Source organism: Dromaius novaehollandiae, chromosome 3, assembly GCF_036370855.1.
Source record: "Dromaius novaehollandiae isolate bDroNov1 chromosome 3, bDroNov1.hap1, whole genome shotgun sequence".
NCBI classification, from domain to species: domain Eukaryota; kingdom Metazoa; phylum Chordata; class Aves; order Casuariiformes; family Dromaiidae; genus Dromaius; species Dromaius novaehollandiae.
In genome coordinates this window covers 69,926,858-69,941,086 of record NC_088100.1, presented here as the reverse complement: position 1 = coordinate 69,941,086, position 14,229 = coordinate 69,926,858, and the positions used below count along the sequence as shown (strand labels likewise).

The following is a 14,229-nucleotide window of genomic DNA, read 5'->3' as shown; positions in this document are numbered from 1 at the left end:
TTTTCATTTTGTGTTAAAGAAAAGATTTGGGTGAGAGTAAAGAAGATTGCCAGAACATGTTTCTCTTTCTCTACATATGTGAATATATATAACTGTATTTTATTTTTCTTGGCATGACCAATGTTTACCTAAGCTACTAAAGTGGTTCCTTCGGAAGACTTGCAATCATCCATGTAAAAATAAATCTCCATTTGGGGACATTTTAAAAAGCAGATGTTCAAGCGAGCAGACTGTAAGGATTCCACTGGAGATAAAGGACTCTCTAGGCATTTTTTAGAGAAAAATTATCTCCATGAAACATGTCAACGACTCTTTCAGAATTGTTGCAATCTATTGGCTCAACATGGCTGCTGGTTTTTAAATCCATTAAATCCATTCACGTACAGCAAAATTAATGCAAATGGTCAGTAAAACTTTTGTCCTACAGATGCTAACATGTATCCAGTTTTCACTTGCTTTTTTCTTCAACAGTACCCAGAAGCACTCATAAACATAAAAGGTTCATGCTCACTGCTATTTGTTTTTCAATGGTCAGAATGTTTTGAATTAGCAGAGAACAGAACAGCAACTAAAACATCGTGGTATAAGTACAGCAAAATGTTTGTTGCTCTAATAGATAGCAGAGCCTGCACCTGGATGACTATTAATTTCCAGATTAATAGTTTCCAGTCTGGCAGTCTGGAGTTGATCTCAAGAAGTTTGGAGGCTTTTCTAATTGAGACAACAGGGGGTTAATTTTCAAAAGTGTCCATAGCTTCTAATTCCTGTTTTGCAAAATGCCCTTGGCACTTGGGAGGCAAAAGTACAACACACACACACACACACACACACACACACACACACACACACACACACACACACACACACACACACACACAAAAAGAAAAGGTGAAATAAGCCCCAGTCAAGAGCCTATAACATTCCTGATGCTGTTCTGAGTTTCCAGGATAAGTGTCTCTTCTAGTAGCAATCTGAAAAGATACAAGCAGGCATCCCAAATGATGTGTACCCACATAATGGCATCCCAAATCTATCAAATGTTCAGGAGCTTGTGGCTTGATACAAAAATACTGTAGTGAATGAACAGGCAGCAAGCAGGGTCTAATCAGCCCTCCCAAAACCAAGAGCTCCATCCCTAGAACTGACTTCCCAGTAAAAGCTGTGCTTTCCCAATCTTTTCAGTGGTTTTCTTGCTGCAGTAGCTGCCAGGAGTAAGGGGGGTAATATCCATAATTTAAAAGAGGACTCTGATTTGTAGTCAAATGTGGCTCTGTTGGTACCTAAGTGTTCCCTACCCACCACATTAGCAATCTGAGCATCTGGCAGCTGGAGCTTTACCTCAGTTGCCTCTTCTGGGAGGAGGAGAAGACTAATCTGCTTAGCAGACACTAACTTTTGTCCATAGCGGAATTGACTTTAAGATGAGGATGAGGAGAAGGGAAAGCAGCTCAGAAAGGAAAAGGCTGGAGGGAAGATAAGCCTTATGAGGAAAGACTGAGGAAGCAGGATCCCTCAGCACCTGCCTCCCCTACTAAAATCTTGAAGCCAGCCTTGTCTCCTACCATACCCTCCCAGAAGATCATATGGGAAGGAGACAACCGGAGATTGTATCTGCAACAACAGACTGACACGCAGCAGTAAGCCAGAAAAACAGAAAACTACAAAATAGCACCTGTTTAAACTCATCATCTTGAAAAATGCAGGCATTCGCTTAGGGGTGAGCAGAAGGGAAAGACATCTACAGACACTTAAAGGCAAGCCACTGAGGTATGAAATTCAAGATGCTTCATTATCAGCCTTTGGCCCAAAATAACTCTTGGAGTCACATTGCCAAGGTTCCTATTTTCTCCGATATTTATAGCCACTCAGCCACATTTAACTTTCAGTTAATACAGCCAGTAAAGAATCATATTTTATACAGCAGTGAACACCACACATCCCCCGAGTGCCAGGTGGATCATTTTACAGCAATTAACATTAAACAACTGTTCTCGGAGGGGAAGTGAACACTGACTTATCTGACTGAAACAGAAGGGGGCAAATAGGTGACGGTGTGACATATACTCCCAGCTTTATGAGAGCTAATTAAAGAATAGCAGACAGGCAGCTCTGTGCCATCACATCTCCTTTTATTATCGACTATGACCATGCAAGCTTCTACAGCTGATCTGTCTCTGTGAGCACCTCAGCTACCGTTGTTTCAGTGTGCCAGTAGAGGAACCTGTACCAGATCGATGAGGTAGTGGGTACTTCCCCTTCCCAGTAATACAATTTTATATCAAGTATATACAATTTTGTATCAAGTATATTACTGTCTACCCCTCGGTGTTAACTTTCAACAGGGGATGGAAAGGCTTGAACTAAGGATCCTTATTTCAGGTGCACTACCGTCCCCAGCTGGATTAGTCATTTCTAAACACAAAATAAGTAAAGTTCATATATTAAAAGGTATATAAAGCAAGATGAGAACATTGGGGAAAGCAACAATATAGAAACAAGATTAATAGGTCAGTAACTGGCTAATAACTAGGTAAGTCAATTTGATTAGACACATGAGGGTGTCTACTGCTTATTTTAATTCATGAAATAAAGCTAAGCAGAAAGGAATATTCTGGACAAATGCTCCACAGAAAGAGAGAAAAACAACACAGATTTGGGGAGGATGCCTACTTGCTTTGTTTATAGTCTCTTTTTCAGAGGTAGAGGAAAAGTACAGATTTTTTTCACTGTGAGCAGAGACCACTTTCCTTTCACTTCCCTTTACTTTCCTGCTGCAAGTGCAGCTTCAAATTCAGCAGTTTTAAGAGTAGCTCACTCAAATAAATACAGATCTGTTGGATGATGCCGTCAGAGATGGCCAGAAAAAAAAAAAAGATTTGGGATTGGAATGGAAAAGAATAGTATGAAATACTAGGTTATGGTAGCATGTTAAAAACCTTGTAAAGGAAAGACATGCTGTGTACGCGAGGTAGAGAGACACCTTCCTTTCTAAAACAGGTAAGTCTCCATTTGAAGGAGCTTGTTCTTTCAAGTATGAGGCTCTCAGCGGAGGAGGCGAGAATAACTGCAAGCTCTGTCATAAGGTGGGTGGTGAGTTAGCGCATCCACATTTCACAGGCAAAAAGTGAACATTTACAGCCCCTGCTTTAGGTTATTAGGTGAACATATATATACCTTCTGAAGAGAGATTTGTTCCAACTGGTTAGCAACTAGAAACAAGCTAATTACTGTGAGACTTACCAAATGCGGAGGTGGTGGCTGGGCTGTGTAGGGGGGAGGTGGTGTGTCTGTTATTTCTGGATCATCGTGTTCGCTTTCACTGTAACATTCTGGGGCAGACATGGAAAAATGAACAAAAACAGTTAGACTGACACTCATGTATTCCCCACAGCACTATGGTAACCAAATATTACTAAATAGCACTTTCTGCTCTGAGAACCACACTAACATATCAGTGTCTCCTATGGTGAAAATTAACCCACCTGTGGTAATGCTCCACTACTTCATGGCAACTTTTTTTCCCCCCCCCTTTTTACGCACACATAATTGCTATGGCAGGAAACACTAGGTAGCACTGCTATAGATAGCTTTAAAGGGGGTGTTTTGCTGGGGAAGGTATTTTGCTGGGGGGAGTCGGTGGAGGTTTTTTTCTTTTTAGCCTTTAAAAGAAAGGCTGCACGGTTTGTTGCATAATTTAGGGAGACCTGCTGCAAGTGGCAGGTTCTGTACCTGTATCCAGTAAACTGTCCTGAACAGGCAACAGGCACTGGTATTTTGACTGAGAGTTCGGAAAGCAGACTGCTTGCATGGTACTTAGGAGAGCAATAAAGCCCCCTCATCAGAAATTTCTGCCACCACACGGTAACTCACATAGGCACACCATGTGGAATAGTGGTTTTACCCGTGGCAGAGAGGCAGTCATGTTGTTATTGAACTACCTGTGAAGCACACGGAGGTATTTTCCAGCACTTCCTAAGTGCTTTTAAACACAGGATTAAATAAAGTGATAACCAGACATTTGATAAAATGAGACACAGACAAAAACGAGAGGCAGTAAACTGATGGTTCCTATTTCCAGAGCTTGGCTCTAACCACGGAGCAGAACGACTTCCCCGCCACTAAAACTCCCAACATGCATCGCCCCTTCGGCTCAAACCTTTATGGGAGCAGGTGTTTGCACGCTTTGCTGTACCACGTGTCAAGTGTGACAGAGCTCACACCTACCCCGGTGAGCTGGGGACCTGTGTGGTAACAAGCAGTTAAGAGTTTAATCAGGACAACATCAGCAAGTGCTAAGTGTCAGACGTGCAAAGACTGGCCCTGCGGTTTGCACGGGAGCCAGCACTCTTCACTTCCTCTCCCTCAGTGCGAGTTGCATGACGTCAGTTTGTGCTCTTAAAGAGCAACTGCATCTCTCTGGTGGAAATGCTTCCCCAGCCCTCTCTCTCCGAGGTAGTAAGGGCTGTTTATATGAAGAAAGCATTTTGTAAGAGCTGGACTTCATGGGCTTGAATCAGCAGAAAGTAATGTTAGCATGGTCTGTGGGTAAACACTTATGCTTATCACATCTTTTAGCTAAATTAATACCTGCACGCTTTCTTTTTGTGCTGGGGTTCTAATAACCACACTGTGAGGGTAAAAAAGTTTTAGAAGATAACAATTTCATAGAAGAGAGAGAGGTTTCTAAGATGTTAGCAAAGTGAAACTTAAGGAGATTCGTTACTTTTTGAATAATGTATACATGTTTCCTCACAGTACTATTGTTTGCATAGCTTTTAATAGCATAACTGCTATTCGGTTTAGTGAAAATATGTGCTGGCACATCTTAGCATAAAGGACCGACACTGGCTGCAGTAAGGCCTGTATCAAATTTTAGGGCTCCAAGAATACATTCTTGAATAACTCTGAGTAAAGAACTTACTGTTTCTATAGCTCCCCTTTTTTTCAAACCAAAGAACTGCAAAAGAATCAACAGCTGTTTTGATACTCTAAATAGGCTAACAGGAGGGCTGAAGGCCGAGAAAGCAAATGAATATACAAGAATTGCCACAGCGAGAACCAAGACCTTCCTGGAGAGTTACGATGTGTGATACAGAGGGGCAAATTGGGTCACTAGAAACAGAAGTGACTATGGGTAATGGTGACATTTCTCTGAAGTGTAACGATGCCTCTATAAGGCATGTCCGTGTGGGCATGCTAATAGGGTACTGAACCCATGCTCAAGAGAGCTGCTGGAGCACCTGTGACAAAACAGCAGTGGAAAGATGAGTAGGTGTTTGGCACCAGAATTGGAGGGCTTTTTCCTGAAAAGAGCAACAGGCAGCCAGCTTCAAAAGTTGAAGAAATCTTGGCTGTGTTATGTTTATTCCTGGGTAATTAGATAACCTGCTGCAAAGGTTGCTTGAGTGGATTATTTTGTCTCTCTGTCTTTGTCTGTCTGTCTCTCTCTCTTTTTTATGATGCTTAGTTGGCTCTTATTTTTAATCAAATTTTTGAGCTCTTGACTCAGCCGAGCCAACCAATGTGCTACATTTTCCAAGGTTTTTTAAAAAATAATTTGTTTCTATGTATAGTATTTTGACAATCATTACCTTCAATCAATCTCCTCCTTTGCGTAAACATAGAAAACATGTTTGGACACTTCTTCCCCAAGTGTAATTATCATGCAGTTCTTGCTACACACAGCCTAGTATTCTGTAAAGCCCTCCACACTAATTATCTCAGATTGCTCTGATACAATTGGGTTACAAGAGGACACAGACATTTTGAAGGAATTTAGGGAAATGGGAATTAACAGGTTTCCTGACAAGAAATGAAGAGGAATGATGAAATGAAGACAAAAAAAAGAAAAAGTGAGACCTGCTGAATCTCCAGAAATCAGTGATATCTATATTTATCAGTGAAAGCTGTTTTTAATGGCAGAGTATATATTGGAGCCAGATCAGACAAATCAATAATGACATCACATGTCCAAAGTTGGACATGAACCACATTCTTACTCTGCAAAGTTGCAGAAGAGATATGGAGAAGAGCCTTCCAGTGCTTAGACAACACAGGCTGCATCACTTAAGTATTCATATCAGTCTAAACACCAGTTTCTTCTTCATAGCGCTTGTTTCTTCAGAATCTGAGCAGTTCTAAAAAAGGCACTGAACTAATACTCCAGAAATGGAGACTCAAAAGCCCATAAAAAAATACATGTTCCTCAGGTCAAAGTTCATCCCAGGTTTGCTAAGGGGCATTTCATAAAACTGCCCATAACGCTTTGAGCTCTAAACTAGTTCTAAACACACACATCTTCACCAGCTGAAGCTGATGGTGATACTGACCACTGTGACAAATGACTGTTTCATTGTCCTCAACCCATATTTGTGATTTGGGTGCAGGTATCAACCTCCAAAAAAGTTCTATTATGTCAGTGTGCAAATTAGGAAATCTCTCTTAGGAGACTAGGCTTTTAAAATTAGTCATTCCACAATTAACTCTTGGGCTTGGCTGGAAAGGAAATTGTACACTTCAGTACCCCGACAGACACTGCTGCTCTTGGAACCCCCCAAATCAGAGGAGAAATTAGGGACACATCTACATTGCACATGTTCCCAAGCTAGCAAGCTCCCAGCTCATAACACAACTCCTGTAATATAACTTACAAACTCAAAACCCAAGTAGCACAGCTGTTTCTCTTTGTACTTTGTGGGCTTAGCCAGCCAGCAAACTGCCAGATGGTAGTTAAACATCCATCAGAAGGATCACTGAGCATCTCTATAAGCAGCTCAGCAGTGTTTCTTTAACTATGGTTAGCCTGTACTGAGTGAGTGTGGTGCTTCTGAGCTCAGCAGGTAGACAGGCCCAAGGTTACTATTTAAAACAAAGAAAATGGGTGACAAAAATCAGCCCAGAACAAACCTCGCCATGCGAAAAACGTTACGTAGATACATACTAAAACCATGGTTAGAAACATACCTTCTTCATTCTTCCCATTGCATGCCTGAGGGTCTACAGCCATCCCCAGCTTACTTAGCCACCTATGTTAGAAACGGAGGGAATATATTGTTAGAGATACTTACATTCTGTCGCGAAACAGTATTGCTCCTTTCGGATGTGTTCTATATCACCATATCTGTTTTGGTTAACCTGAAGTCTAAATGTCAGAGTTTCTTTGTATTTCTTAGGGCACCTTTTAAAAAGACACCAGTTACCTGAATGCTAATATTCCCATTCCTTGTAAAAACTGTGGTTGGCACAGTTGCCCTTCGAAGTAGAAATGCACTAAGCAGCTCACATGTCCCATCTTGTAATAGGTGATAGACAGTCTGTAAGACTACCTAGAATTTTCTTTTTCTAAACTCGTTCTACACATTGATTCTGAACCAGTGACATAACCAAGTACTACAGCAAACTATTCATACTTCTCAGTTATACAGCCTTTGTGTTCTTCTCAGACTCCATGTGGTAAGCTAGGACTAGCTGGCTGGGACGTCATCTTTTCCTAATCCTTAGAAAAGCAGTACTGATAACCAAGGAAGCCATTTGTGAAAGCTAAAGGAACCGTTTGTGGAAGCTAAAGGAAAAGTATTTGTGCTATAACAAAATGTCACTGGCTTAGTCCTACTGTTTAGGTGTCATCTCTCAGATGAGATGAAGCAAAAGCAGTAAGAGCCATTAAAGATTATGTCAGTTGTCCTTGGCCAGAGCCATTATAGGACAATATAAGAAAAGCCATATAAACCCAACTTTCTGACAATTATGCACAGCTTTCTTCAAATCCCTGTGCACTTTTGTTTTTAGTAGGTCTTACTTCCTGTGTTGCTTTTGAGCTATTAACAGTTTTTCATTTCTCTTCCTAGGTGGCTACATTTTTCTAATGCTTGAAACAATCCCTGGATATACTTTTTGTATATTGTGTTTGTTTATAGGTCATTCAGATCTATCCAGGTTTTAAGAAACTAACAACTAAAAAAGCTCTAGACTTTCAAATTAAAACTCAAGGCCTAAATAGGGAACATAGGAAAAAAGCCAGGAATTAAGATTCATAGCTCTGAGAAACTATTGCCTCTGATCTTGTTCCTGTTGAAGCAATAGGAAATTTGCCAGTTAGATCAGTGGCAATATAACTAGATTTTTAGTCTGCAATATGAACAATAGAAGCACATAATAATTCAAGAAATCAAAGCATCATTCCTGTAAGAGTGGGTTTATTATTGACTTTTTTAAATAGAATTTTAACAGAAGATATTTTTAATCAAAATAATTAAACAAAAGAAAAGGGTTGCTAAGAAATCCAGGACTTCTTTAAGCACAAGATCAGACAGCTCACTAGTAAAGGCATGCAACTGGCCAGGTAAATGCATGCAGCCAGCCAGCACACATTTGCTTTCCATGTATGCATGACTATGGCAAATACATACTAAATTAATGAAGCAAATGACTGTATTAATAGGCCCACTGTTGATTTAATAGATATATGCATGAAGAGTTACAAAAGGTCATGATCTATCGAACATTTACGCACACAAGTAACTTGCCACACATGAATGCCCCGGTGAGTTCAGTGGAACCACTCACAGGCATAAGTATTTGCAGGACTGGAGCCAAGAGAACAGATGTCTTTTAGTCTGTTTTGACATATGCATGAGTATGTGTGTACTTTATGTATTAAATGTACCTATTTTATATTTTGCCAAGTAAAACATCATCGGTTACAATGCTGAGGAATTAGTACTAGTGCAGTATAATGCAAGCTGCTCTAACACTAGGCTCCCTAGCTTTAAGCCAAAATGAAATTTACTTGAAAAGTGGCGTTTAAAGAAAATCATTATCAAGGTGTAAGGGCTGGGACACCTGCATAGATTTCACTCACTCATTCACATGAGACTAAACATTTCAAAAGTGTCATTAAGACTCTGAGGATCTCCAGCTGGCCTCCAAACTGGCTATTAACACTCGCATGTCCTCCATTAGCTCTACTTTTTCCTTTTCCTTCTCCTTACATCCTTCCCCTTCATGCCTCAACAATGGTTGCTTTCTCTGCAGAAATATTTCTGCCCAGTGGCCCATTGTTCTAAGTGCTCCTCAGCCCATCTGCTTTAAGAACTTCCCACTCCAGTCAGGAGCCCTGGCAAGAAACATATCTGTACAGAAAAGGATGGTTATTTCCCCACCAACAAGCTCTACACTTCTTCAAGTTGCAAAAGGCAACATATTGCTACATATATGTATCTATAGAATATAGATTTATAAATATATGCCTATATTTGTGCAGTATTGTAGATATATCTATAATATTTCTATATCCATAGCTACTTCAGCAGGGCACACACATTCTCCTCACCTCTCTCCTTTTCCTTTGTAGTAAATGTGTGTCAAGTCTCGTATTTTTAGATGGAAAGAACAGTAAAAGGTCTATGAAGGATCTCATAGAGGTGACCAGTTGAGTCATGATTAAAATCCTGACTGTACTAACATAGGAGCTCTCTTCCCTTTTAAATTATGCTGCTTTGTATTTGAGTTTTGGCCATTTAATGCATTGTGAACAGCCTACAATTTGAAGTAGTAAAGGCAAAGAAGATATTAGATGCATATAAATCAGCCAAAACTAACAAGTAAAATAGCAGGTAAAATCTGTTTCTGATAACTCAGTGGTTTCTAAAATGGCAAAACTCATACCCAATTTTACGTTCTTTCATTAACAACCACATGAAAAAATTGTTGTTCCTGTGGTCATTTGCAAAAAGAATGATTCTGACACAAGGATCATTTAACTGCAACACAGTTTGGCAGAGAAGTATATGCTTATTTACATTAAAGAAACAGCTCTTTATATCTCTCTAACTACCTTGTTAACTGACATAGTCCTAGGTCATTTCTGGAATAAAGGTGTATTATACTTTTCCCTCTTTCCTTTCTTCCCTTACACCTCCCAAGGTGATGAACTTGCTATCAAGTCTTGACACCTCTTTACTGGAAAGAGATTTATATCTGCAAATGTGGGGAAGACTAATATCAAAATTAGGCTAATAACAAGATTCTGATTTCAACTTTAGTTAGTGAACAGATATTCCATTTCTAATATCTTACAGAAAAATATTCAAGTTACCAGAATATCCAGCACTAGAATAAGACGTTCAACTTGAATTAGAAGTAGTTACCCTCTATATAATAACCAGAAAACAAAAAAAGATTTAGTAACTCCCAGAATAACTTTGTCAACAACTGCTTGACAGTGAGAGAATGAACTTTCAAAGAGTGAGTGTTCTAAGATGTGAGACAGGATGAAACATGGTCATTCACTTTTACTTACGTGTTCATTTCCAGAACATTTTCTGCTGCAAAATAAAACGTCTTGATCTGTGGGTGGCTGATCTTAATAGCACTGTAAGAAAAGAAAAATGAAAGACGTATGAAGAAAACTAGTTTACATAAGAAAAAAATAACTAAATAAATTATTTAAAATATTTATTCACTCCACTATATTAATCTGGATCAGCTTATCCATCCAAATAGCTTTTTTCTTAAAACTCAAGTCTATTTTTAACTCATTTCATAGGGCAAACATTATACAAAGGGTATAAAGTACAGAAACAAAAAAGGAAGGAATAAAGAATAAAACAAAGACCTTTGTTATGTCATTATATAGATCTACTGTGTACCTACATCTTGAAGACTGCATGCAGCTTTGGCTCCCTCATCTCAGAAAGGATAAAGTAAATCTGAAAAAGGTTCAGAGAAAGCAACAGGGATGGTCCAAGATATGGAACAGCTCTATGAGTGATTAATCAGATTAAGACCCTACAGCATGAAAAACTGACTGTTGAGGGAAGGGAGATATAAAATCATGAATGGCATGCAGAAGGTGAATAGGGACTGCCTCTTCCGTGTCTTTTCCAGTGTAAGTTTTAGGAGGCAAAGAGGCAATTAAGTGGCAGGTTTGAAAAAAACAGAACTGAGATACTGCTTCACACACCAGTAGTTATGTCCTGCAGCTCCAACTCATGACATTATGGATGCTGTTAAAGACACCTAATCAACTGAAATTGGTGGAAAAGAAATCCACCAAAAGTTAATAAATACACAGGCCTACTTATGGCTCAGGAAGCTTCTGATCAGTAAATTGTTCAGAGCTTAGAGGCGTAGTTTAAGGAAACAACCAAATATTGTTTATCTACTCTTTTACTCTTCACTAGACATCTGTTTTTGGCCACTTTGGAAGGAAGGATACTGGGCAAGATGGACCTGGTCTGATCCCATGTGCTTGTTCTTAACACTGCCTTGAGAGGGGAGCACCTACTTTGAAAGAACATTTTCAGCTTAAATATCAACCGACATAAGAAACCACATTTCTTATAAGCAGTTCTGCCATACTAACAGTGTTTTTAAGCTGCTCCTTCCAGTGGCAAAGGGGAAAAGAAAAGGGAAATTTACTTATGCTCTCCAAATGATATCAACTGCTTTCTAGCTTGCCAGCAACTGATCGTGCTTGGAAGCGCACATGAACGGTCATAGGAGACATGTCAGGAAAAAAAGGCAGGTTGAGTTCCTTTAGGAACTAAACTTCTCACATCCCAGGGATCCACCCTTGGTCCTTGAATCCTTGTGCCACAATACCCAGCCTTCTACCAAAGCACAGCAGAGGCTCTCTTGAGTGAAAGACAATAGAGTCCACAGAGATGAAGGCTGTTGTAAGCAGCAGCAAAGTTAATACTATCAATTGACTATTCATCAGAGTATGTAAAATTAATTGATCTCTGACTCCCTACTGTTTCCACATTTTGAAAAGTCATCAGCAACAAATAATGAATGATGGAAACTGAAACTAACCAAATGAAACACTCTGGCAATTCATAACAAAAGAAAAGTTTTCAAGTTTTCCTGTGCTGACTGGCAGATTTCCCATGATGCCTGATCAGTTCTGATGGTAGGTGTGTTACTTCAATAATAAGACAGCATACACTGCTTTTGAATTAAATGTTTTCCCTGCATTGATATGAGTTTTCTTCATATTAAAAATAAAGTAAAAAATGATCCTCAATCTATAATGATTATAACCAGAAAAATACCCTTTCCAGTTTATCAACATCTATCTTGAACTGCAGACCCTAAAACCCAATATTTTATTATGATAATAATCACATTTCTGGTGATTTATAGCCATACATTAACCTGTTGGTCTCGGCATCACACTATGCTTGAATATCTATCAGTAAGACTTTTCAGAGTCTTTAAAATGTAGTCTCCAGTCCTGAGATTGTGTGGCTTCTCTTTTTTGTTCTTTGTATGAATTTACATTTGTCCTGTGGAAGCATACGGTATTTGACTGGGGCCCAGCTAAAGAAGCCCAGATCGGTCTTTGTAAGTCTCCTGACTTACTCCACCCCAAGTAAGTGATGAGCATTTGTTTTCTTCCCAATCACAGACAGCCAACAGCTACAGAAGTCAGTGGCAACATTTGCTCCTGGTTTTGTGCTTTGTGACTCAACAGCCTTTGCTCTGAGAAAAACCAGATAGACCTCCCCATATTCAAAGCATCTGGGCCCTTTTCTTTGAGAACTCAAGCCCACAGTTAATCTCAAGAATGCCTACAGCTAACCTCAGCATGAGGACAAAGCAGAAGAAAGAAGGCTTTCTCTTAAGGCCAGAATAAAAACCACACTGAGCTTTATAACTTGGAACAGCAGCAATACCCCTCCAAACCCTTGAAGTGTACTCAGCAGCAGCTGGAAGCCAATGATACATATGGAGTTTGGAGAGAATATTTTGAAATGTTTACGCTGCTAAACAAAGTTGTCATTCCCAGCGCAACCAGAGGTTTCAAGTACTGCCCAAAGTCAGTTGCACCACAGCAGTCTAAAGAATAATCCCAGCTCACGGGGAAGCAGCATCACTTGCCTCACTTGACCTCCTACTAAGAGAAGGCATCGAAGATAGACTATTTCCTATTTGTCAACAGTGAACAAAGAAAAAAAGTGTTTGACTTAAGGATTTTTTTTTTGAATTGTCATTTTAGCAGACTATAGGACAAATATATAGAACAAATCTGGCAAAGAATTTTCAAAAATATTTTTGCAATAGGTTTTTCCTTCAGTAGCTCAATTAATATCTCATTATTCATACAATAGAAAAGCTCCCCACAGCCTCATTGTCAGGCACTACTGAGACTCAAGTCTTCGCAACCTTGTAGAAATCTTTATTCATGCAAAACTAGGGCCAAGTGACAAACTTACTGCTTTTTTTTGCATTCAGTTGCTCGGTCCACGCAGAAGTCTGGAAGTCTGATAAATCCTTCTGCCTTTTCAGCCTGCAATTAAAAAAAAAAAGGCACCAGATCAACCAATTGTTAAGCACTGGAGTCTTCTAGTTTACCAGTGTTTAACATGCAAGTGTTTGTTTTTGACAGCTTTGTATACTGTGTAAATATATTCTCAGCACCATGGAGACAGATTAACAGACAATTTTTTGGCTGATATTGAGGAACAAGAAATATTCCTACACCAGCTACTATTTGTGCAGGTACTGGATGCCAGAAAGCCACTGCTTCTGTCTGTGCAAATGGTGGAGTGTAAGGACAGGATTTGCTGTACACCTTCAAATATCAAAGAGCTTGGAAGAGTAAGGATCCTCACCTTATATATAGTGTTGAGGTAGCTATCCCACCCCAAAGCATGTGCATCAGAGTACACTTATCTAGGATTCATGATTAGTCAAAAGTCTAGTCCAGAGTCTGAAATTGTCAAGGGCAAAATTTAAATTGGGTCAAATCAGGACTAAAAGCAGCAAGGAGGTGGAGGAAACCAGTTCCTGTGTAGCAATCACTGATCACACAACATACTTCAACAAAGAGATCAGCAAGGCTTTGTGTGCATACCATGGAAAATGAAACTATTAAACTCTCTGAAAACAGAAGCCTCCTGAAAGAGATAAATGATATAAGATCAGAAACAATAAGGCCTTTCAGGTCTGGCTTTCATACACAAGCCCAGAGGAGCAAGTATTTGATCTAAGACATTATATACCATGCATACGTCTTATAAAAATGAATAACAACAACACAGAAAATTATGTTCTATGTATATTTGTAAAATACACGTCTGGTTTCCCAAGCTGTTAGTGCTGACAACTGTAGGTACCTGTTGTGGGCAGAATTAGATCAAGGAAAAAGGTCGTGTAAGAGCCCTGTGTTACCCAAATGGAATTCATAAATTCATCTTTTGAGAGAGGCTGGACAAGTGAATT

At 39.5% G+C, this 14,229-nt stretch overlaps 1 protein-coding gene across 2 annotated transcripts in view; it reads right to left on the bottom strand.

Moving 5' to 3' along the window:
* IPCEF1 (interaction protein for cytohesin exchange factors 1) overlaps positions 1–14,229 on the bottom strand; it is a 62,262-nt gene that overhangs the window by 17,627 nt on the left and 30,406 nt on the right. For both annotated transcript variants that reach the window (XM_026122199.2, XM_026122201.2), the window contains 4 exons: positions 13,221–13,294; positions 10,301–10,372; positions 6,964–7,025; positions 3,241–3,329 (listed from right to left, as the gene is read on the bottom strand). In XM_026122199.2, coding sequence (XP_025977984.2) covers positions 3,241–3,329; positions 6,964–7,025; positions 10,301–10,372; positions 13,221–13,294 — 297 coding nt within the window. The remainder of the gene's footprint in view (positions 1–3,240; positions 3,330–6,963; positions 7,026–10,300; positions 10,373–13,220; positions 13,295–14,229) is intronic.